This window comes from Cylas formicarius, unplaced genomic scaffold (assembly GCF_029955315.1).
Source record: "Cylas formicarius isolate icCylForm1 unplaced genomic scaffold, icCylForm1.1 PGA_scaffold_7__23_contigs__length_41026272, whole genome shotgun sequence".
Taxonomy (NCBI): domain Eukaryota; kingdom Metazoa; phylum Arthropoda; class Insecta; order Coleoptera; family Brentidae; genus Cylas; species Cylas formicarius.
This window is the reverse complement of record NW_026844352.1, coordinates 23,672,119-23,696,027: the sequence shown is the minus strand read 5'-3', so window position 1 is coordinate 23,696,027 and position 23,909 is coordinate 23,672,119. Positions and strand designations below refer to the sequence as shown.

General features: G+C 33.7%; 5 protein-coding genes across 5 annotated transcripts; 2 read left to right on the top strand and 3 right to left on the bottom strand.

Annotated features, from left to right (window-relative positions):
* Nucleotides 1–2,775: 2,775 nt before the first annotated feature.
* On the bottom strand, nucleotides 2,776–10,647 carry LOC132705235 (uncharacterized). The gene is made up of 5 exons (XM_060675709.1): nucleotides 10,432–10,647; nucleotides 6,546–7,089; nucleotides 6,111–6,490; nucleotides 5,371–6,058; nucleotides 2,776–3,358 (listed from the first exon to the last, which is right to left on the bottom strand). The coding sequence occupies exons 1-5, from the start codon at nucleotides 10,450–10,452 to the stop codon at nucleotides 2,883–2,885; spliced, it is 2,109 nt and encodes a 702-aa protein (XP_060531692.1). The 5' UTR covers nucleotides 10,453–10,647; the 3' UTR covers nucleotides 2,776–2,882.
* Nucleotides 10,648–13,497: 2,850 nt separating this feature from the next.
* On the bottom strand, nucleotides 13,498–17,201 carry LOC132704512 (membrane-associated progesterone receptor component 1). Its single transcript, XM_060674533.1, has 3 exons — nucleotides 16,771–17,201; nucleotides 16,502–16,651; nucleotides 13,498–14,795 (listed from the first exon to the last, which is right to left on the bottom strand). The coding sequence occupies exons 1-3, from the start codon at nucleotides 17,072–17,074 to the stop codon at nucleotides 14,689–14,691; spliced, it is 561 nt and encodes a 186-aa protein (XP_060530516.1). The 5' UTR covers nucleotides 17,075–17,201; the 3' UTR covers nucleotides 13,498–14,688.
* Nucleotides 17,202–17,886: 685 nt separating this feature from the next.
* Nucleotides 17,887–19,805, bottom strand: LOC132704511 (malate dehydrogenase, cytoplasmic). The gene is made up of 2 exons (XM_060674532.1): nucleotides 19,544–19,805; nucleotides 17,887–19,283 (listed from the first exon to the last, which is right to left on the bottom strand). Exons 1-2 carry the CDS (start codon nucleotides 19,544–19,546, stop codon nucleotides 18,288–18,290), a joined length of 999 nt encoding a protein of 332 aa, XP_060530515.1. The 5' UTR covers nucleotides 19,547–19,805; the 3' UTR covers nucleotides 17,887–18,287.
* A 45-nt stretch (nucleotides 19,806–19,850) lies between these two features.
* On the top strand, nucleotides 19,851–22,107 carry LOC132704510 (uncharacterized). The gene is made up of 4 exons (XM_060674530.1): nucleotides 19,851–20,351; nucleotides 20,503–21,149; nucleotides 21,202–21,421; nucleotides 21,479–22,107. Exons 1-4 carry the CDS (start codon nucleotides 20,026–20,028, stop codon nucleotides 21,906–21,908), a joined length of 1,623 nt encoding a protein of 540 aa, XP_060530513.1. The 5' UTR covers nucleotides 19,851–20,025; the 3' UTR covers nucleotides 21,909–22,107.
* Nucleotides 22,108–23,090: 983 nt separating this feature from the next.
* Nucleotides 23,091–23,878, top strand: LOC132704501 (small ribosomal subunit protein eS19A-like). Its single transcript, XM_060674522.1, has 3 exons — nucleotides 23,091–23,159; nucleotides 23,321–23,398; nucleotides 23,453–23,878. Exons 2-3 carry the CDS (start codon nucleotides 23,328–23,330, stop codon nucleotides 23,847–23,849), a joined length of 468 nt encoding a protein of 155 aa, XP_060530505.1. The 5' UTR covers nucleotides 23,091–23,159; nucleotides 23,321–23,327; the 3' UTR covers nucleotides 23,850–23,878.
* Nucleotides 23,879–23,909: the final 31 nt, after the last annotated feature.

Sequence of the window (23,909 nt, the reverse complement as noted above, 5' to 3'; positions counted from 1 at the left end):
TCTTTTAGAGAGTAAATTATTAACCGTAACTCAAATTTCGTACAAAAAATAGCTCATCCATTTAAACAGTTTTATAGGCCGTATCAAGGGCTATAATTTTTGTATTTACGCTGTTCGAGATATTTGAAAAAATCCAAATGAAAATCACCATTTCTCGCCCTCAATTTAGACGCGATGACGTCATTTACTATTACCACATATTGCATGGTTTCAGAAACCAAGTAGTTTCTTGAAAACTATTTACTTCATTGAAAAAATTCGGATACCAGAAAACTAAGGAGTTCCAGGACTCTATTTCGAACATTCTTGGAATTATATACGGGGTACATCGTGCGTTCGCAAAAAATTCTTATAGATCCAAGAAATTTCCGCTTTTGTGGGTGAATTATTGGCGATAAATTAAAAAACTTTTAAAGATGTGATAATTTGATATGAACAGTATCGTAAACTGTGTCGAGAGAGAGTTTAAGGTTTCGTCTACAATACAGGGGACGCGAGACATTTGAATAAATATAATTTTAAATTGCAATTACCAGTACAAATTTTAATATTTACCGAAGTTTGCCGTAACTTTGAAGTTCGACGAGATGTGAAGGACACTTTATACAGGGTGTATTCACAATCAAATTACATCGATTTTGCGAATGTTCCATAGTGGTCCGCAGGAGCACGATTCGTGCTATTTGCTGCAAACTTGCCCCGCCCAGTGACGATTTTTCGAAAGCAATCTTATTAATTCGACTTTTATATTATTCAAATATTATTTACTGTATTTTCAGACTGATCTTTGCCCGAAAAGGTATTTCAAAAAAATAGCTGAAAGATCTTCTAATCTTACCTCATACTTACCTCAGTCCAAAAGCTGATTTTGGAAAAAAGTTTCAAAAGTTCAATTCGGTTTTAGTTTATTATAAATATCTGTAATAAACTATATTCGGTGCTTTGAATTAATCTAAAACTTTTTTAGGACACGCCGCAGTTAATGTTTATCCCGAGAGAGTTGCGTTTAACTGGCGTTTCTTTTAATTGCCATTTTTCAATTGGCGAATCGGCAGCTAAAATATAAAATAGTAGTAAGAATAGAGAAGATAAAATGGTGTTATTAAAAGGTCAAATCATGTATTTAAAAAAATACTTGGGGAAAGTTAAAACTTGATTGAACTTTTGATGCATTTTGAACTGAGCTAAAGTGTGAAAAAATGAAACTGAATAATACAATTCCAATCAAGTAAGAAAAAACCATTGTAAGATTTAAATATGTAACAATTTGAAAACTAATATTTATTTTAGTTGCCTAAAAAAACTAAAATGGTTGAATCTGATTATAAAAAACGTTGCTATGGTAGCAGGGATCATTACTCTCAACTAACGAATGAGCAATTTACTCTTTCTGCAAAAAATAACGATTTTGCGACTTAGAAATATGAAGATGATATTCGACCAGAGATTAGGCGTTCAACAAAGAGTAATTATCATTACTTGAATTACTACCATATTATTGAATTGAATATTGAATATTGAATCATTACCATATAAATCTCGCACCAGGAAGAACAGATACGAACAAAGAAAATTTATCTCCCTATCTCCACGAAGGTGCCATTTTCTTACCTGTTTCTGGGTTTATAAATGTCATTTGCTAATGAATGGCAGCTTATACAAACTCCGCTATAGAGCTTAAATTCTTAAGAAAATCTCGGAGGTATTCTTGACCATGAGGTCAAATAACAAAAGTATCATCATCATAGCATTGTGATAGTTCTGGTTTTATTTGGAAAGAGTCAAGGGCTTTCTTCTGAAAACCTTCCATAAATATATTTGCGATGACTGGTGAGAACCCATGGATGTTCCTCATATTTGATCATTGTTCGAAGAAAAATTTTTTCATTGTCTCAATTGAGATGACAAGATTTGATTCCAGATTCTCCGATTTTAATACATCTGAAATAATGTTGAGAGTTTCAGGAATGTGGACTTTAGTAAAGAGAGACTCTTCGTCGAAAATAACCAGAATATCGTTTGGAACCAATGTAATTGTTCTTAATTTGCCAATGAAGTGGAACAAATTAAGTACGAAACTGTCAGTTTCCCTGTAAAGTTTTTTAATATAGAAACTAGACATTTTGCTAAAAAATATATTGGAGAACGGTGCCAACTATAGACCGAAGGGGTAATCCTGGTTTATGGATCTTAGGGAATTCGTAGAAATGAGGAATTTTAGAAATTTTGTAAGTTGGAGATAGCACTTTGTTTAGGATTGTTTCGGCGATTGAAATGATCTAATACTTCGGATAATACTTGCGGCAGGACGGTGCTGATTTTTCAGTCTCAGAAAGTTGATGCGATGATACATTTACCACACTGGTTGGAAATGTTGAAGTTTGATGGTTTCACTCATTTTAACCTTAACCTTAACTGCGACTCAAGACTTCACCTTCCACCAATTAGGGAAACAATTATCGGCAACAATATGAGCAAGTACAGTTTCAGTAAAACTCTGAAGAAGCCAACAGGATGAATGTCGAAACGTCAGCAAGTTCGATTCGTCAACAATTTAAGAAGGAGCAGAAGATTTCTAATTAGTATTACAGTAGCCACTGGAAGTGTCTTTAGAGTTTGAAGAAGTCTATATTTAGTTTTTGTTAAGAAATTGAAGTTTATGAATGAAATTTATGAAGTTTTGAAAGGGACCAAATAAAACCAACCTTCACACGTTCGAGACTTGCTGAGTCAAACGGGTTGAAAATTTTGAAATAATATACTTATAAACCGAAAATTTCGTTTAATATACCAATTTACAAAGGTTATAAATTACCAAAACTTATCGACTAAATAATTGAGCAAATAAATATTTTATAATTAAGAATTAAGTACATGTTAGACTAGGGCACAGTGACTGAGAAAAATCTTTTAGGGTCGCCAACTTTCGGTTGAAAACGCAAGTTCACCCGTTTCCCTTTCTGGTCGTCGATTTCGAAAAACGAATTCCAGTCTAATAAATAATAGAATCCGCTTCTCCTCGCAGCTGTCGTGGTTTCGGGTGTTTCAGAGGTTGTACTAGAAGCGCTATCGCCACCAAAAGATTCTTCCAAATCTTTGATAGACGGAGTCTCTGATTTAGTGGTGGCGATGGGTGTCGTTTCAGATTCAGTAGAAGTAGTCGATTCCGTGGACGTCGACGACAATTCCTGCCGCTTCACTTCATTTTTTCTGATACTTTCATCTTCGTTTAGTGGATTTGGCGCCCTTTGTTGATCCAATTGAAGAAATTTTTCATTTTTGTTTTCGTTGAGGTAGCTTATTATTTCCCGTAGCTCATTAGTGTTGATTTTCTTCAAGTCATCTTGGGTAACAGTGCCTAAAAATTGCCGAAAACATTTTTTGTTAAAATAATTATGTACTTGAAATATCAATAATCATGAAGCAATTACCTTTGGAGTAAATTTCTAACCAAAGGTAATGAAATTTGATGACGAAAATATCGCCTGACCATAAATGCTGTCACCCCCCTCCACCGCTATTTTTTCCCGTTTTCTAATAAAAATGAAAATTATGATTACGGATTGTCATTTTTTAGCATAGGCTATGGAGCCATTTCGCTAAAGATGCAGCACAGCTTGATATTTGTTTTCAAAATGGGTGAGTGCCAAATTAAATATTTTTCGAAAACTTAATTTGTTCTTCCTACGCTATACGCCTGTACACAATAAGGAACTTGGCCACTTTTTTTTCTTTAGTACATTTGTTTGTGTATAGAAATAACCCATACCAAACAAAAAAATTCAAAACCCAATATTTAAATTGCAATAAACAAATCAACTTGTGAGGCCCGGCTATTCCTTATTAACGACACTAAACGCGCAGGAATGATTGTGACGTTATACCGCTGTTTTTCGATCGATACGGCGTCATGTAATAGTATTATTCTCAGGTCATAGCCCGAGAATTATATTATTTATCTTTATTTTTCGCAGGTGTAAAGGTGTTTTTGTATTTAATCTACGCCAGTTTGTATTTGTGCTTAATGTGCGTAGTATGCTTAGATGTTCGTCGTGCCATCGTGTTTGAGTACACCCGTAAAACGCCAGATAAACTAATTATTCGTATCATCATGTTCAGGGATCACTTTAGCCTTAACCATACAAACATTGGCGTAGTGATCTAGTATTTAGGTTTCCACTAGTTTAAAAAAATACTTTTTTTTTTGTTGAATTTGCATTTTCTTTGATATACCATTTGAATTTTAGAAACTAGAAAGCTTTAAGCTGATTATATATTGGAATAAAACTAGTGACTGAAATCTTTTGGTGTTTTGTAAGTAAGATATCCCCATAATGATATGCACGAAAAGTAAATTATCAGATTGACCTTTAAAAAATCGACTTCGGCCATTTTCAAAACTGACTTTTTGATACTAAACACAAGAAAACAAAAGCAAACGACATGATCAAGACTAAAATTAAAATTAAAACCACGAAGAAGAACGCATTGTCGTTCTCTAATGGCTTATCTATGCTACTGTCTGGCTGGGGCGTAATCTGACGAGCGAATTGACGTCACAAACGGTCACAGCCAATGTCAGTGTGTTTTAAAGAGGATTGAAATTTTACAATTTTTAATTGCTTATTTTTGTTACATAGAATGTAATCTGTGGTGCTTTTAATAGTATAAACTTACTTTTATAAGCAATATTTTTCAAATTAAAATTTTGTTCAAGTTCCCTATTATGCAGTGACTAGGCGTAAACAAAGTTTCACTTTAAAGCACAAGCTGTCGTTAGTGTGTCTGATACTTTAGTTATGGATTGCGATCGATATTATATGTTTGACTTTTGTCATTTCTGATTTTCAAGTCACGGGTCACTAATTCGCGCTATTTTACACAAATATACCAAAAAATTAATAGTCGTAGAACAGTAAACTAAACTTTTTCAGACACTCGTATATCAAACATTCGTTCCGCTAGTGCCTAAAGTGTCCTTTATAAAACCTGTTGCACAATAAAGTATTAAAATCAATTATTAATTGTTAATTATATATAGATAATAAGTAAAAGAGCTGAGTTCAATTTGATGACTCCTAAACCGTAATTTTAAAAATAAGTTGGGACTTGAGATATAACATTTAAAATATGATAGTTCTGGTTAGTTAATTAGTACCAGAATACTAAAACACAAACAAATTGTAAAAAAAAGCCAGATTTCCAACTTTCGTAATTACCCACTATTTAAAAAAAAATGTTTTTCTAAATAAGTAACATTTTGAATATATTTATGTATCTGTAATTAATAACCTGTATTTGTAATTAATAAGTTTGACTCTTAGTTAAACATATACGTAACAATACAAAACACTCTAATTAAAACCTCACCGTTCAATTTTTCTAATTTCTTCATAATATTCAACAACTTGCCCAGTTTTTCCATTTCTTCATCATTGGTGTGTTGACTTTCGACAGGATTAAAAACGTGTTGCTTTTCGGTGGTTCTTTCAGCAGGTTGTTCTCTAATCTTTCTTCCCAGCCTTTGCACTAACCCCATATCATCCAGCACTGATTGAAATTGGTGGGGAACCACATCGAGATTAAGTTGTTCGCTGCTATTTGAAACGCTGTTCAAAGACTTTTGTCGTCGGTCGTTTCTTTCCAGCAAACCAAATCGGGTAAGAAGGTCTTCCATTTCTTTCCTGCTGTCGGAATCCTCCGGGAGTGGTTTAAAACCGATGTATGATTCTGGATCTACGGATGCCTTTTCCGGGACGAAGTCTATCACTTGGTTCCCCTTTTGAGCGTCAATCTTAGAACCGGGAAGCAAACCGAAACTCATCAATAGCTCTCTCATTTCAGGGGACAAATTTTCAGCCACCAATTCTGCGTTTGGAGTCGACGTGGAAGTGGTTGTACTAAGAGGAATCACCCCAATCGAAGCAAGGATGTCTTTTATTTTCTCCGCATCTGCATTATTTGATGTCGGTCGTATGGCTGTTATAGTGAACGACTCCGGGTCATTTATACCGGCTAAATTAAGATCATTCACCACCTTTTTCAAATGATCGGGAATCTGAAACAACCACACAACATTGTAATTTATCGAAAACTATCTTCCTAAATACCTCAACTTCCATCGGTGGTAATTGTTTGTTTAAATCGACTAGTTCGGGTTTCAACACAGACTCCTTTTGACCACCCTCCTGAGGTTCCAGATCTACTAACTCGTAATTGATTTCCGACGGTTTAAATTTTGGAGCATCAATGATTCTAAGTCCTTCACTGGACTGTAAACTGGGTTCTTCTGGATACTTATGGTTTGGATGTTTAGTTGTAGTAGGTACTCTTCTACGTGGATTATAGGTAGTTGGAGATGGTTGAGAAGTTACTGGCGGCCTACGTCTTCTCTTGATTTCCTTTCGGGTAGTGGGCGTTATCGTACTCCGAGATACAGTGCTAAAAGGCCTTCTTGTCGTGGTAGTAGACGTCTTAAATTGAGTATTACCTGAAACAAACCGCATGAGGGAAAATGGTACTTCCATAAGTGCACATAATCCTACCTCTATATGGTTTTCTTTTCTCCGTACTCGCTACCTTCTTCTCTCCCGAGTCTTTAGTTGGTTTTCGTCTGAAATAGGTAATGTTTGCTTTAGTAGTGCTACCGTCTTCAACATTGTCCTTTTCCGATTCCACAATATTTGTGACAGGCGGTTTTGTGTAAAGGTCTTCGAAATTCACTTCTCCCGAACCAAGTGGAGTATAAGCCTTAACCACCATAATGGCTTTAGGATCCCTATCATTAATATCTTCAGTGATTTTCTTTCCATCTTCTCTTGTGATATTTTCCAAGATATCCAATATCTCCCCCTTGGTGAGCCTCGGTAGAGCTGGATTAGATTTTATCAATTCCTCGACCTCCTTTACTGTTTCTTCGGTCTTTTGTATTTCAACACTCCTGGCTATCGACCTTTGTTGTTGATTGTGTTCTTTGAGGGCATGCACCTCCTCGGGAGGTGGAAAATTTGTCAAAGTCGGCAATTGAAATCCTTGTGGCAGAGTCAGCGACGCGTCGAATAGGATCAGGAACAGTATAAGATTCGAAATCTGCGAATAATATAAAATGAAAAACATGTAACTTAACAGTCATAAAGTTTTTGACAAAAGAAGCGTCAGCACCTAAAATTATTAAAGAAAGGCTGGATGGTGTGTACGGTCAAAGTTCTCTTCCTCCTCCTCCTTTCTGTAGTGAAAGAACGGTCAAAACGTTTTCGAATGGGGCAGGAGCCCCTTGAAGATGATTCAAGAACTATTCGACCAATAAAGGTCATAACGAAAGATATTGTTGCGATTATGGAAGAGGTGCTATTCAGTGACCGACGTTTAAAGGTCAAGGATTTCTCATAAATTACTAAGCTTTCTGAGACAAGTGTTAGTGCAAGATGGGTTCCTAAAAACCTTTCGGCTATTCAAAAACAACGCCGTGTCGAGTGTGCGCGGTCTTTTTTGGAGCTCTGGAACTCAATGGAATGTCGTCGTAAGGGTGAAGCACCTCCAAGGAAATTCAGTGTCTGCCAGTCAACAAAAAAGGTGATGGCCACGATCTTTTGGGATTGTGAAGAAATTCTTTTGATACATTTTAAAGAAACTAATACCAACGTCAATGGTAAATACGCAACATTATTACATAAATTGCGAGACTGCATACATGTAAAAAGTCGAGAAAAACTGACCAGAGACGTGCGTCTTTTGCAAGATAATGCACCTGTCCATATTGCTGGTGTTGCACAAGCTGCCATTTTAGAGTGTGAGTTCCAACAGATAGATCATCCTCCTTATAGTCCAGATATGGCCCCCAGCGACTATTATTTGTTTGGATATTTGAAAAAGGACTTACGTGGACGCCGGGTTAACGACGAAGTTGAGTTGAAAGAGTCTGTTTTAGCTCATTTTGCAGACAAAGCAAAAGAATTTTTTTTAAAGGGATTGAGTTGTTAATGAAGAGATGTAATAAGTGTATTGAAGTTAGAGGGGATTATATTGAAAAATAATAGAATATTGTTACTGTACTTTGTTTCTTTCATATTCAGTCAGGGAAATTTTGGCGGTGGTTATATGAAGTAGCGCTGCTAGACCTTGCCATTTGTGTTATTTCTATAGTGGAATATTTTCTTTTTATATCTCAATAAAGACTATTTGTAATCATAATAATTATTATTATTATTATAACAACGCTAAAAGCAAACAACCTCCCACTGACAGGATATAGAAATTCTGTTTGCTAATAAATTAGTACTAGTAATAGTAGTTGTTGTAAAAGGCGGGAAACTAAACCCAATTTATAAGGGCCTAGAGCTAATTTACACAATACGCCGAGTTGTTTACTATTTTATATAAAAAAAAAATTAGGATTTAACTGATTGGAAAAACTGATAGTATAAATCCCCATTGTATACACAAAAATACTTTCGTATTTGTCTATTGAATGGAAAGTTAAAAGCATTACTGACATTTCGTAATTTTTAGAATGAATTTTAAATTGCGCAATGTGAAGTTTGCATATATCCACAACGAATATGAATAAATTTCAAAAAAAAAAGAAAGCAAAAAACGAATAATTTGACGTGTGAATAAAACGATATATTTTCAGCTGCTTTTCTATAGGAGCCACATAATACAAATAGCGTTAGGCGAACGCAATTTTACATCTGGTGGGTAATATTGGGTCAGAATAATTAATTTGTTAATGTGATAAAATGTAATGAAATGTATACGCGTGACAATTTACATAGTTTTGCGAAACCTCCGTACCGCAATAATCGGTAAAACGGTGTCGCGCAATGTTAACAGTATTCGAGTAATGAGATGTCGAGTTGAAGCTACAGCAATTACGTTAGGATGATATCTGAGAATAACTGTTCACTACTAAAACAGTTTAAATAACTTTTTGGGGACAGTCGTTACTCACAACCTCAATTTCATTTTCATATTTTACCAATTTTACACATATACGCGGTAGCAAATATTTGAAATAATGAATCCGAAAGTTCTAATCACACGTTATGTTTATTTATGTTATGTATATTAGGCATTTTTGGATTCTACGCTCTGTTTTATTAGTCGTTAACGTTAAGGTTTTTTATTGTAAAATTTTTCTAATTCTTAATTTATTATTATAATAAATGGAGCATCCAAAAATCACGAAAGCGGCAATTTTCAAGATCTTTTAGATTTTTTCGCGCATCATCGACACACCTTGTACATAATCCAAAAAATGGCCGTAGAAAAAGTTATATCCCTGGATCTTGCGCGTTTCCTGGAATATAATTTTTTTCGATAGGGTACATGGTTTTCGAGAAAATACATGTTTTCTGAAACGATGCAGTACGCCTTATTAGTAAAATGAGGTCATCGTCAATCTAGGAATGCGAAATATCGGGACTGTCACTTTGACTTATCATTTTCATAGCAACGACCGAAAAACAGTCAAAAATCGAAAAAAAGACACAGAAACTCCGGGCTGTTGAAAAGGAGCAAAATTTAAATCATCTAGCTCAAACCGTTCGCAAGCAATCGTCGAAAAAACCTGGAACAGAGAAGGGACAGACAAAAAAAAATTTTTTAGACGCCGATTATTTCGGTACGGTCCCCTAGGACCTACCGTTACCGAGATCCTTTTATGGCCGTCTATTATCCCAATATTAATGGTGATCTATTATAAAAAATTGTTGACAAACATTTACGGGGTGTTACTTAAAGGTATGTACGAAATTTAATATAGCATTCCTCTACTAATTTTTAGTGGAAAATGTTATATTACATTCGTCCTAAAGGTACAGTTTTTTTTTTAATTCAATCATTCTTTGTCGATATCGTTCAAAATTTGGCCGTGTTGTTAGTGGTAATAATTAGCTCCTTTAACCCCAAGTAAACTAGAGTAATTATGTACAGTTGCGCCCCACCGGATTTCGTTACTAATCGTATTCCAAAGAAAAATGTCACCCCTGACTTGTTGATGTTGACATTTTTGTTCAGATTAAGCACACTAGCGGCAGGAAGTATTTTTTTATTTTCTTCAATTCTTCAAAAAGAGTAATTTTAGTCAAACTTTTTTGTTATTTTTGGTTAACCTGTGCTTCTTGCAACCACAGTTGATCATAGGACGGGAGATTTAAAAAAAAAATCTTAAAATGATAACTCTCCCAATTTATTCTGTATATCTTGCGAATGGTGTTTAGGAGCAAAAATGTACAATGTGCTCTAGTTGTCGCAATAATGTCTATCCATAAATTAAAAACGCCGGATAATGTTCAATATGCAATAATCATATTTCAATTATTTGCGGTACTTTCTTAGGCATAAATAAAATGTTCAAACGAGGGAGGAGTGATGAGTGTTTTAAAACAAATTCTTGCAAACTACCTACGTTTTCGAAAGTATGTGACTTACCATAGTTTCATGTACTTTCATCCGGCTTTCTATTTATAATTAAAATAATAAAATTCGCATCTCGTCCTCGTACACTGCAAGCGATTTTACTTTCCTTATTTATAGCTCCTCCATAGAAAACAAAATTAAAAATTCTTCGGCACTTAATTAACGAAACAAACCCACTTATATTATAAGACGATAATATAAACGAACGGTTCAAGGCGACCGTCGATTGTGATTAAGGAAACTTTCACGAAATCCAACTACTCGCAAGAAGTGACCTAGCAAACTGTCTCGACGGAACTGTAGTCCACTCGAAGAGATAATTTTCCACTTCAGATGGAATAAAGCGTATATCGACGGGAGAAAAATCAAGAAAATTGTGCAGTAACTGAGTGTTATGTAAGACGTGCCTTGCATGCCGAGGCGCATTTGCTTGAATAATTATTGCAATTAAAATTATTGTTATTCAATATCGGAAGGCCGAATCGCCCCTTGTTTAGTGTACTTATTAGAAATTTTTGCTTGCTCTGTGGGAACCGCAATTCCTTCGATAACTATAATAATATGTTTTTGGCGGTTATCTCAATCTGAATACTGTTATTAAGCTGTAAAATTTTTGTTTACGTTTACGTTCTCTTACGTGATGACTACAATAACAGACAATCTCTAGAAATGGTTTACATAACAAATAAAAATTAAATAACAAGGAAAAAACAGTTTGCTGACTAAGATTTAAATTCAGCCACAATCAAAACCGCTCGCTAAAACTTGATAATATTTTATCCATATACCTAGTGATTTTACAGAAAAAAAGTTGCCACCATCGACACCCCTCTCTAAAACTTTTAAACTATATAAAGAACATGCCGGAATGCATCTCTTTCTGTCTACATAAACATTACCCCTGTTTAAGGGAAAAATTACTAGAGGAAAGCTAACTTAACAGTGACATATTACTTGAAATTCTTGAAATAATTTCTTCAAGTTCTTGAATTTTTGGGCATTCCTCTACAATTACCTAGAAAGCTTATGGAATTCCTTCGTACTCTACATCATTGCATCTACGTTTGATTCCTGGTACATATAACGGCTATATGCTGTATAAAACATTAAACACTTTTTGTGAAAAATCAATTAATAAAATATTTTGCACCAGAAAACAGGCACTTGAAACAAGCCATCGCAGTTACATACGGTAAGTCCTAAAAAAATGATGACGCAAAATAATTAATGAAGAAGAGTCAGCTATATTATCTAATTTCATAAAGAACTTGACGATTCAGACAACTTTTTATTATCGACAAAACGAAGTAATGATGCCCAACTAATATTACAGCAATAGAGAGAAAGAAGGGTAAATATTGGAAAAGTTAAAATAAATAGCAAAGATCTTTGAGAAAAAATATTATTTGCTGTACAATTTGAGAAAATCGGGATATTTCGAATTAAAATGACCCAAATATATATATATATATATATATATATATATATATATATATATATATATATATATATATATATATATATATATATATATATATATATATATATATATATATATATATATATATATATATATATATATATATATATATATATATATATATATATATATATATGATGACACTATATTCCGGGATATCATCCGTTCGCTCGTTGAACTCCGACTGGAATCCTGCATCCGACTGGAATCCTGCAAATCTTGCATCCGACTGGAATCCTGCAGACGTTTCGCCAAAATCTCACTTGGCATCTTCAATGCTCGCGCTCCGAAAACACTTCGAACACTGTTCGAACAGTGTTCGAAGTGTTTTCGGAGCGCGAGCATTGAAGATGCCAAGTGAGATTTTGGCGAAACGTCTGCAGGATTCCAGTCGGATGCAAGATTTGCAGGATTCCAGTCGGATGCAGGATTCCAGTCGGAGTTCAACGAGCGAACGGATGATATCCCGGAATATAGTGTCATCACATTTTTCCATCCGTGAATCAATACGTGAGAATATATATATATATATATATATATATATATATATATATATATATATATATATATATATATATATATATATATATATACACAAAACGGTAGTCGTGACCGGCTAGTTGAACAACAAATTTAAGTTAATTGGGGTATCGGTCCTGATGAGGGCTCAAATAAAAGGCTTTTGTGCTACACCAAGCTTTCGAAAATGTTTATTTTCTTCTTCAGGGGTGCTACAGTGCCATTATAGGCCAACACCAAACTCATCCGGACAACAGAAAGAATCAAATACGACCGTTAATTATTATAACCGAGGGCAGCCATCTAGACGAAATTGTTATTACATTTTATTTAAACGAATTTTACTTCAAACGCAAAACGCAAAAAAAAAAAAATTTTCGAAGTGTTTTCGAAGCGCGAGCATTAAAGATGCCAAGTGAGATTTTGGCGAAACGTCTGCAGGATTCCAGTCGGAGTTCAACGAGCGAACGGATGATATCCCGGAATATAGTGTCATCACATTTTTCCATCCGTGAATCAATACGTGAGAATATATATATATTTATATATATATATATATATATATATATATATATATATATATATATATATATATATATATATATATATATATATATATATATATATATATATATATATATATATATATATATATTCCAGGATTCCAGTCGGAGTTCAACGAGCGAACGGATGATATCCCGGAATATAGTGTCATCATATATATATATATATATATATATATCCTGTAGCATCAATTTAAATTCCATTGAATAAATCTTTTAAGTCATCTTCGAATAACTCTAATAGCAAAATAATGGCGCTATTGTATTTTTGTAAACTAACTAACCAACAAACTCATTAACGATTTCACAAGATACTGAAGTGTACCAAAGACAAATATTTCAAGAAGACACATGGCTTACTATTTCACGGAGGAAAAAAGTTTAAAATCTCTAAAAAGTCCTTGATTTAAACCCTATATTCAGTTTTGAATTGTTATACTTTATTTCACACACTGGCATTTCGCTTTCTATAAGTTACCTATGAAAGTTAAAATTGCATCAAAGAAAACATCTGAATATATTTGAATTTTTATTTATTTTCTCAATATACAACAACTACACTTCTCAATTTAAAAACTAGGTAAAAGACCATAACCAAACTGAAACCGATTAACAAAAGCAAAATTCCTTTAATATTCACAAAGAAAATAAAAAACGCAAAACATAAAGTAAAGCAACACATTTAAAAGGCATCTTACCCATCTTCAACACTATCCAGACATTTTTATAGTTTTATAACGTTTATTACTAATAAACAATATGCATTGTTAAAAATTAAGATACTTCCGTCTGCAACAATTTATAAGTACCGAAATTTATTACATATACATATTAAAATAATTTTGAATTTTTTATAATTATTTCCAACTCAAATTTAATATACATGTGCACTCATTTCCAGTATATATTTAATGATAATATAACAAACCCACGTCTTGAGTTATAACTAATAGTCTCCTGAAGTGAAGAAATGCAATGACTGGCAAAAACGTCACAAATCAGCTAGCCCTTTTAATTCAAAACGAATTTGAAAAACGCGTACAAGATACCACTTTTGCATACCACACGCGCCAGAACTTGTTGACCTTTGCTTTTGATAAACCGAATAAAGACGTAATAAAATTAATTTCACCCATCCTCAAAAAATATATATACCGCGAAATCCCGACAATACTTCAATCTAGAAAAACATTTACATCCAATTCGATGTTATTTTTTAAGAAAATTTAGAATGAAATTGGAAAAAAAAGTATTTTCGTCCATTTTCACAATAAGCATCTCATGTACGTAAATGAAATATTTTCGAGATTCTATCTGGAAAATATAGGTATTTATTATTTCAAACAACTGAATATGGCCACGTATTTTCATAACTCTCATTTTGTTTGGTGACTCAATTTATGCTGCCTGATACTCCACATTTTTTAAAAATATATTTGCAGCACAATCCCACAAACGGCCTGCGATAGAAAATATTGGTAGCAAGCAATACATTAACATTCTTTTGCGTTTGAGTTCTTTTTGTAAAAAACTGTGGCCAAATTCTGTAACATGATGTTATAAATAGATTAGTAAAAAAAAATAACAGCACTATAAAAGTATTTGTTTATAATCTCGCTTAAGATATAATATATTTCAAATGTTTTCAGTTTTATAAACCTCTTCTATCAGCCTTTTTTCTGGGAAAATAAAAGACACGGCGTTTCTCTAATCATCTTTCGATTTTTCAGTAGGGTTTGACTCATCTTCCTCATCTGAATAATTTGTGGGCACCTCACCTGGTTTCAAGAGTCTTCCCACATATTCATATTTATCTGAAAAGTAAATGTGATTTGAAGATTTTAAACAGTTCTGAGAGATTTATGTTAAGACAAGTTACTAAATATTAATACTTAATCTTCACATAACTCGATTAACCTTGCAAAGGAAAAGTCCAACAAATAATTTCCATGCAGATGAAATTCAACATATCAACATTCATATATATAGTTATATCAGCATACAATTTATTGTAGGAATTGCCAAAATCATTGTAATTTATATAACAAAGAAATTTTGTGAATTTATTACTATTGTGTATGTATTTGCTTTTTCTTTATTATTTTTTACTCCTATCCCTTGCCCTTGCTCAAATAATGCTTACAATGAAAAATTCAAATTAAGTAAAAAGTAACTGTAGGTTGGTTTAGTATTAACGTACAGGATTTTCATTTATATTTTTTGACACCTGCCTTCAGAGTTTATTGAAAACTTTTGACATAAAAGTTGTATTATTCTGAAGGTACCAATAAAAACAAATGAGCGCAGCAACTGTAAAAACAAGTGAATAAAATGAAAAACTTACTTTTTTAAATTGAACGCCCTGCATATTCTATTAACTTTAGATTAGATCGATTGCAAAAATATTTAGTTTGTGGGCATTTGCTTCAGTCATTTTTAAAACAACCTGAGTTTATTATACAAAAATAGAAGTTGGTAATCACCATATTTGTTGCCTTAGGAAACCAAAACATTGTTTGATCGCACCCTAACAGATATTAATAGTGTCATGATGACTAATTACAATTTCAAAACACAGTTTATAATCAACCTTTTTATTCACATAATGAAAACGTATTGCAAGTTCGACGTGAATATCGCCAACGTTTTCCTAGACAAGGTATACTGAATATTGAATAATAAACTCAATCCAGATGCAAAGGGCTTTCTTTAGTGAATAAAGAAATATAATGTATTCCATTAAAAAAAAAAAGTTTGCTTCGCCGTAAGTGAGTGAAATATAAAGAAAAACCCTGTACCACCTGTAACAGATATAGGTCACAAGCCTATCACCCATACTCCACAACATTGAAATTAAACCCACATATGGAAATACCATAACCCGCAACATACAAAAAAAAATACCAACAAAGATTTACAAAATAATCATTTTCTGTAGTGGCAGTTTTCCAGGAATGTTTTATTAAATGTATTTAACAAGTTGAAAAAATTGGTCTGATTTCTACATTTCCGATAATTTATGAGTGATATTATATTTAGTTAATTCATTTCATGTAACCTGGATCAAAAATAAACATAATTTCAATGCCAGTGGATAGCGAATTTGAAAAGGTAATTTTTTTGTCAGTTTTTGATAAATATTTATACTGCGTTGACTGGCTTCTTGGGTTTGGGTTTTAAGTAATAGTACTTTATATTTTATTTTCATTTTATTTTATTTTCAGTGTTCTTTCATTGCAGATTTTTGAACTACTACTACCAGGATTGTCTTAAAGATTGAAAAATACAAGCAATTTTGGCTTGTTAACTTTTTTTAATGTTTCTAAAAAAAATATTCAAAAACAGACAAATCAAACCCAGTTTTTGAAACTTTTTCTCTTTTTAATTTGCGAAATGTGTCGCAAGCTCTAACCTCAAATTGACAACCACAACATTAGGTAGGAAGATTCCTTATTTAAGAACAAGAAACAATTACAATAAAAGTTAATGAGTTTGGTAACATTGACAAAAATATACTTGCCATTAAATTGTGATTCCCACTCCCTAACTGAGTCCATCTCCATGGTGGTTAAATCGCTTAAGTCATCATATCCCTCACCTGAAGCTGAAACATTAAATGTAGCTAACCCTCTTGATGCATCCCGACCAGCAAAAGCAGCATAAGGGCCATCTGCAAACCGTTTCAACGTCAGTATTTTATAATTCTTGAATCATGGTTAAAAATTATAAAAAGTATTAAAAATACTCGTTAAATTACAATATACTTATGTTTAAAAAAATGTTTTCAACCTGGTCCGTAAAATTTTTTTCCTTTGGTCACATCATATACTTTTCCATTCACAGCCACAAGCACTCTGCCATCTTCCTGTGTGCCATCAAACTTTTTTAATTCTTCTACAGAAAAATCTTGTTTCTTCATTTTAGGCAAAGCTTTTTCTTCCGGCTCCGTACTTTTTTCATCTTGGCGACTTTTTACTATCCGATATATTAAAAACAATATTAAACCGATAAGGGAGAGGTTTAAAGGGCTTTGGACGATCTCCGAAACTACGGAATTCAAAAAACCGGAAGATTTTTGCACCTCTTCTGCCATGACGGTAAAGTTTAGGGGCAGATGCGAATTAAATTTAACAACCTTTTCACCAACGCAATTTACTAAACTTAGAGAATGAGTAGCACTTCCTTATCTGTAATTTTTTAAGGAAAATGACATGATGCCACCACAAAATCACCAAATAGTTATATTAAAAGCGTCCAATTTTTGGTTGCACTGGGCACTGTTCTATGGTCACTCACCCAAGTCGGTTCGGCTTTTTTAAGCTGCCTTATGCCCAAGTTGCAATTAGCGCAGAACAAGAATATGGAACATATGGTATATTGGATCGTGGCTCTTATGGGTTTCTTAGCTCCAATATACTCTTAGTCCCAAAGAAACCTCGAGCTTTTCTCAATTATTTGTAGACCTCACCAAAAATTGAAAACTGGGAGTTTAAAGTTGATGAATAACGTTTTGCATTGGATCGTACAGTGAGCCTAAGACCGATTAGGGTGATTTGATTTTGCACTATACTTGTGAATCGCCTTGAATTTCTTATTGCATGAAAATTGCATAGTTGAGAGTTTTTCATTCACTACCTGAATCAATATTACAACAAAAAAGAACCACATCTAACGAAAACTATTCAAATCTAACTAGTTAAAAGCACCTAATTTTTTTAATCCTGAAGTTTACGTCAATTTTCAAGTCTAGTGCAAAGTCAAATCACGTAGTCGGTTAATCAAGATAGTTACATCGATGATTTATTTGGATAGTTCAGCTTTTCAGTGCTATTTTATGTCGCTTGCAATTCAAACTTTCAGTCAGTTGGGGTTCCACAGGAATGTGGTTTATCAACTTGCACTTGGTCATTAAGATACAATTTATTTTCTGACAAACTACCTCAACATCCAAGATTGCATAACAAATACCATCAACCTACTAAAGCCACACCAATGTGTGCAACAAAAGCAAAATATATACAACAAAATAGTTACTAAACAAAAAATACCAGAATATGATTGGAAAGTCAGTAAGACTATAATTAGATATGTTCGCTTGTTGACTAAGTTTAAGCAGTTAAATGCGATAAGAACTACAAACAATTAATGTGTTCCAAAAGGTCGTCTAAAAATAAAAGCTGTACAAACGAAATGCAATGATAACAAAATCTGATGTGTGGCTTCACAATAAACACGTTTTTTTTTCTAAATTACAGAGTTTAAATCAGTTAAAAGTTGCAAACAACTTTTCACAGCTTATTAGCTAGTCATGCTCCAATAACAGAAATTGCTTCCTGACGTTCTTCTTCAAGTTCTTTGCCAGTTGTGTCCAACATTTTTCGTGCAAAATCATTAACCTGTAATTCTCTAACAATTTCCCATTTACCCCCTGTAATGGTAACTGGAAAAGAAAAAACAACATCCTTTGGAGCTCCATAACTTCCATCACTCAAAACACCCATTGAGACGAATTGTCCTGGTTGAGTTCCCAAAAACCAATCCCTCATATGATCAGAAGCAGCCTTGGCAGCAGACATGGCTGAAGACATTTTACGTGCATTAATTACAGCAGCTCCACGTTTCTGTACAGTCTCAACAAATTGAGAAGCAAGCCAAGTAGAGTCATTCACTGCTTCAGGAACAGCAGTCAATTTGCCGTTCAAATCAACAACAGCATGTGAAGCATCAGGAAATTGAGTGGAAGAATGATTTCCCCAAATTATCAAGTTTCTTACAAGTCTCACAGGTACGCCCAACTTAGCTGCAATTTGTGCTTGGGCTCTGTTTTGATCTAACCTTGTCATTGCCGTAAAATTTTCTTTGGGAATAGATGGGGCATAACGAGAACAAACAAGTGCATTGGTGTTGGCAGGATTGCCAACCACTAAAACTTTAACATCCTTTTTGGCATACTTATCTAATGCTTCTCCTTGAACTTTAAATATTTTCACATTGGCGCTAAGAAGATCTTTACGCTCCATGCCCTGTTTTCTTGGCATAGCACCAACCAAAAATGCCGCTGCTACATCTTTAAATGCAACAGCAGGATCATCAGTGGGGACAACACCATGAAGAAGTGGCAAAGCACAGTCAGCCAATTCCATTACTACTCCTTCCAGGACACTCATCATTGGGGGAATATCCAACAAATGTAAGATTAGAGGTTGATTGGGTCCAAATACATCTCCCTTTGCTACCATATACAGTAAAGAATAGGCAATTTGACCAGCAGCGCCAGTAACAACAACACGTAGAGGTTCTGCCTAAAATACAAATTTTAAATATTCCTATGCTAAAATACTTGCTGTTGGACTTAATTCCTAAATGAAAACCATGCAAAACGCCCAATATAACATAAACGATAAAATTTGTTCTTTCAAATCAAATACAGTTGCAGTTAACGCAAAAAAGGAAAAAATGTATTATATAACCCAAACCTGCTAACAAGATATATTTTTGAATTAATACAATATTTTTATAGCGCGTTTTGAAATTAGTTATTTTAAAAACCAAATATACTTACCATTTCAATTAAATTGTTATATAAATTTTAGACAACCTTTTGAGAATTTGCCTGAATGACAAAAAGGACGTATTTCACAATAGCACTTAACCCTGGATCCTCCTCACTTCTGATTCCGAATGGTCAGCTGATTACAACCACAGTTAAAAGGTAAGTGAAATGTTACAAAAAATATGCTAACTTCAGTCATGAACAAAAGTTAATTGCAAAAATATCTAATTAAAGTTTCTATATACAAAATAGTTTGGCACAATTTTTTTTATTGTATTTTATTCTATGCTCCTTCAGGAAGAGCGATCGTCTGCTTTTGTCAAAACAAAATCACAGAATACCAAGGTTAACAAAATGGTAGATGCACGGACATTACCAATTGGCTTATCTGACAAAAACTAGATATCCAAATCATAGAAAAAATAAAAAAAAGGACAGAAATTTATGTTTATGGGTTGATTGGAAACAACGTTGGAAATTTTTTCATTAAAATGTCTGAAGAAAGAACTGAATCAACAATGCTGGCTAAGATGGAGGAGTTTACCATAATAGATAAAACAATGTTTGCTAAACAACTGGTATGCAATATCTGTACCAAACCTTTGAACATACCACCCATCATCTACAATGAAAATTTGGGAAGTATTTGTGGCAGATGCGGCCCTCATACTTCGTTGAGTGGATTGGGGGCTGTTTTACGACAAAAAATTTATGAAGAGCTTTTAAAGAACCTTACCTTCCCATGCGTTAACAAAAGTTATGGTTGTTCTAGCATTTTAAAGTGGAACCAAGTAGAGCAACATGAGAAAACCTGTTCGTAAGTATTATTTAATACCTTTTATTTAAGCTCAATGCCTTCAGTCCTTAATTTTATGTTATTGTTACTTTTTGGACTGAAATTAACAATTTAAAAAGCAATTGGTTAGGTTGTGGCAATAGTGTTATATAATTTACATATGTAATTTTAGATATCGTTGTGCCAATTGTCCCCTGTCTTATAAACAATTCTTTCCTGATAAAACTTGCACCTGGGTTGGCAATCTGAAATTGCTTCAAGATCATTTCAAACTACATCAGGAACTTTATCTTGACCCTCCTCATTTTGATTGGCCAGTTGATCCGAAAAACGAGGTTTTTCTTACAAATGCAAGTAATCATACCATTATTGTCGTACTTAAACATGAGAAAGATTTCAAATATCATTGTGTGTTAATGGTAAATGGGACAGATTTAGAAAGTCAGTGCTTTAAGTATCAGCTGGAACTGTTCAACGAAGACAAGAGCAATTCTTTGGTACTAAGACGCAATAGATTAGAACCATTGAGTGATTTCATGGATCATTTTCATAATCCAGATAAATCTCTGGAGGTTGATTTAAAGATTGTTCGTGAGATGCTTCAAGAATCAGGGAAAATTTACGCCAAATTTGGAATTGTCAAAAAAAATAAAAAAGACATTACTCAAATAATGGGATCCAACCATTGTGAAATTTTGTCCGCTGTGAACAAAGTAAGCAAAGATAAATTAGGCCCTGCTGATGAGGAAATGCTGAGTGAATTAGAATGCCCTGTATGCAATGAATATATGGTGCCACCAATATTTATTTGCCCAACGGGTCAGTAGTCCTAAACGGTACATATAATAGATAATATTTTAAAACATTACAGGGCACAGTGTGTGCAGTGACTGCAAAGTCAAGGTTGGTAAATGTCCTAGTTGCAGATGTGATTATGCCGAGGGACGTAATTTCACTCTTGAGAAATTAACTACTCTTGTTAAATATCCATGTCGCAATAGGGATATTGGCTGTGGTTTCATATCAACCTCGGATAAAATTAAATTGCATCAAAATTGCTGTGAACTTTCTGAAAGTCCATGCCTTTTAAGGTAGTTATAAACAATGTTAGTTGTAGTATTTATAAATTGCTCTTTTATGTATTTCAGGTGCGGCTGGAAAGGACTTGGGCCAGGCATGTACAACCACTTTCTTGAAAAACATCCATCAAGGCTTCTCGAACATAACCATCCCATTTTAAAAGAATTTAAATCTGACAAAAGTATTAATCTTGATTTTTTGTATGTAATGGGTGAAATATTTTGTGTTGCTTTTGCTAATTGTAGTAGATTTACTATTAAATTCAGTGTGGCGCAAGCCTTTCCAGTGGAAGCGGAACCACAATATAAGTACACAGTTGAGTTTTTTAGCTCTAATAACAATCTAGGGCCTAGTTTCAGTGTATGCAATACTTGCCAACATTGGACAGATGTGCACAATGCACTGGATAATAGCATTATCATACCAGGTGAATTATTAAGGAGGGTAGTGTTTGAAAATAATTGTTATTATATTAAGGTTACAATTACCAAATTATAAATAAGCTTTTGATACTTTTGCATTTTATTCCCAAGAAAACAAATAAAAACTTGAAGGCCTGGAGTTTATATTCCATGAATAAATTATGTGAAACTATCCTTGTGAAATAGAAAAATGAGAAACCTGACTGATTTTCGTATATTCAGTCAATGAATAATTGAAGAAAGATAAATAACACACTTTGGCGAACTGCCGCAGTGATTTTGAAATTCGTTCGATCTATAATGTTATTTTTATAATTTTAGTAGTTTTGAAATAAATTATTTGAAAATAATTAGAATTTATTATTGTACCCTATTGACAAAAGGAATACTTCATTTCTAAAGTATTTTAGGTTTGGTTCTACAAAAAATAGAGGCATCTTGAGCAGGTATATTAAGAAGAATTCTATTCCGCGCATAAGTTCATTTGATTCGTGGTTACAAGCGGTTCAAAGTCACGTGATCATTGCCTTCTAACATTTTAATGCTGATAAGACAAAAACTTATGAAGCACCTATTAAAAACATCTTCCCCTGATATACATACATATCTCGAGCCGCTGCTCATACTTTTTGCAACGCTTACATTTTTTTATTTCCTCGAGTCCATTGGAAGATATATAAGGGTGTAATATTTAACAATTATATTGTAGCTTTGGATTAAATATGGATTAATGTTCTATTATTTTGTCTTAAAAAAATTGTTTTAGTTCATTGCATGAAAAGCCAAAATAATAGAAATCAAAAGCCTAAAACAAATATACTCCAATGGTTGGAAAATGTAAAACCGCTGCCTGTACCTTTACAGCTATCATTGTAGCCTCTATACATAGACGAGAAATCGATGAGGATACGACGAGCAGTGACGTCAGTTATTTCCTTCGAAACAAATTCCACGTGTGATGTAATTTTGAGCATTTAGTGCAGCAAATGGCGGTGATATGGCAAATTTCAGTTACAGAAAAATAAAAACTTTGGTTCCATATTTGTTGTACGCAACCTTAGCGGTGAGCTAGTGGGTTTTGAACAGGGTGCTTATGGGGGAAGTGACTATCCTCTTAGAAGATTGATGCACCAAGTGAAAAATGTGAAAATTAAGATTTGCAAAATGATAATGCAATTTATATTACTGAGGGTTTGTCCCAATCGTGAGGACCAAAATTCTTTACGGCAGCAAAGACTAACCTTTTTACTATGTGTAGCTCATATTTGAATTTATATTCCTTTTAGTATTCTGTGGTTCTTTCTGATCGTGGCCGGGGACGTTAACGGTATATTTTTCTCATTTTTATTTTAAAAAATTAGAAAATATTTCTCGAAATCATGCTATTGAAATTAATTGTTTCTGTATTAAATCGTTTCGTGCAGTTATGTTTTTTTGGTTATCTAGTTTTCTCTTTGAGGTTAAGAAAAACGTGTCTGTCTTTTTCAGGATCAAAATGCCGTCTGTTACTCTAAAGGATGTTGATCAACACAAATTCGTAAAAGCTTTCGCTTCGTTTTTGAAGAAGTAAGTTTGTCAGGAGAAAAATCACAGGATAACTTTAGGTTGTTAACGTTTTAGATCTGGCAAGCTACGTATACCAGACTGGGTAGATTTGGTAAAAACTTCCAGAGCTAAAGAGTTGGCCCCTTACGATCCTGATTGGTACTATGTTCGTTGTGCTGCTGTGGTCCGCCATATCTACATTAGATCCCCTATTGGTGTTGGGTCCGTAACAAAAATATTTGGCTCTCGTAAACGTAATGGCACCAAACCATCTCATTTCTGCCGATCAGCTGGCAGCATTGCCCGAAAAGCACTTCAAAGCCTCGAAACACTGAAGTTGATAGAAAAGTCACCTGATGGTGGAAGAAAATTAACCCAGCAAGGGAGAAGGGACTTGGATAGGATCGCCGCACAAGTCAAAGCAAAGGAACGCCAGGCATTGAAAGCAGCGGGTGTATTAACATTATCTTAATTTTACAAATAAATGAATGCTGTGTTTAACTTTTTTTTAATTTCATTTTACAAGTTGATA

Bases quoted from the DNA above. Each gene is read 5' to 3' on its own strand.
- LOC132705235 (XM_060675709.1), bottom strand. From the start codon at position 10,452: ATGAAAGTACATGAAACTATG. The intron at 6,491-6,545 runs GTAGGATTATGT...GGTTTGTTTCAG, and splicing joins GAAAAGAAAACCATATAGAG to GTAATACTCAATTTAAGACG. The intron at 6,059-6,110 runs GTATTTAGGAAG...TGGTTGTTTCAG, and splicing joins TACCACCGATGGAAGTTGAG to ATTCCCGATCATTTGAAAAA.
- LOC132704512 (XM_060674533.1), bottom strand. From the start codon at position 17,074: ATGGCAGAAGAGGTGCAAAAATCTTCCGGTTTTTTGAATTCCGTAGTT. The intron at 16,652-16,770 runs GTTGAAAACATT...AACGGTTTGCAG, and splicing joins AAAAAAATTTTACGGACCAG to ATGGCCCTTATGCTGCTTTT. The intron at 14,796-16,501 runs GCAAGTATATTT...TTTACTTTTCAG, and splicing joins GTGGGAATCACAATTTAATG to ATAAATATGAATATGTGGGA.
- LOC132704510 (XM_060674530.1), top strand. From the start codon at position 20,026: ATGTCTGAAGAAAGAACTGAATCAACAATGCTGGCTAAGATGGAGGAG. The intron at 20,352-20,502 runs GTAAGTATTATT...ATGTAATTTTAG, and splicing joins CAACATGAGAAAACCTGTTC to ATATCGTTGTGCCAATTGTC. The intron at 21,150-21,201 runs GTCAGTAGTCCT...AAAACATTACAG, and splicing joins AATATTTATTTGCCCAACGG to GGCACAGTGTGTGCAGTGAC.
- LOC132704501 (XM_060674522.1), top strand. From the start codon at position 23,328: ATGCCGTCTGTTACTCTAAAGGATGTTGATCAACACAAATTCGTAAAA. The intron at 23,399-23,452 runs GTAAGTTTGTCA...TTAACGTTTTAG, and splicing joins TTCGCTTCGTTTTTGAAGAA to ATCTGGCAAGCTACGTATAC.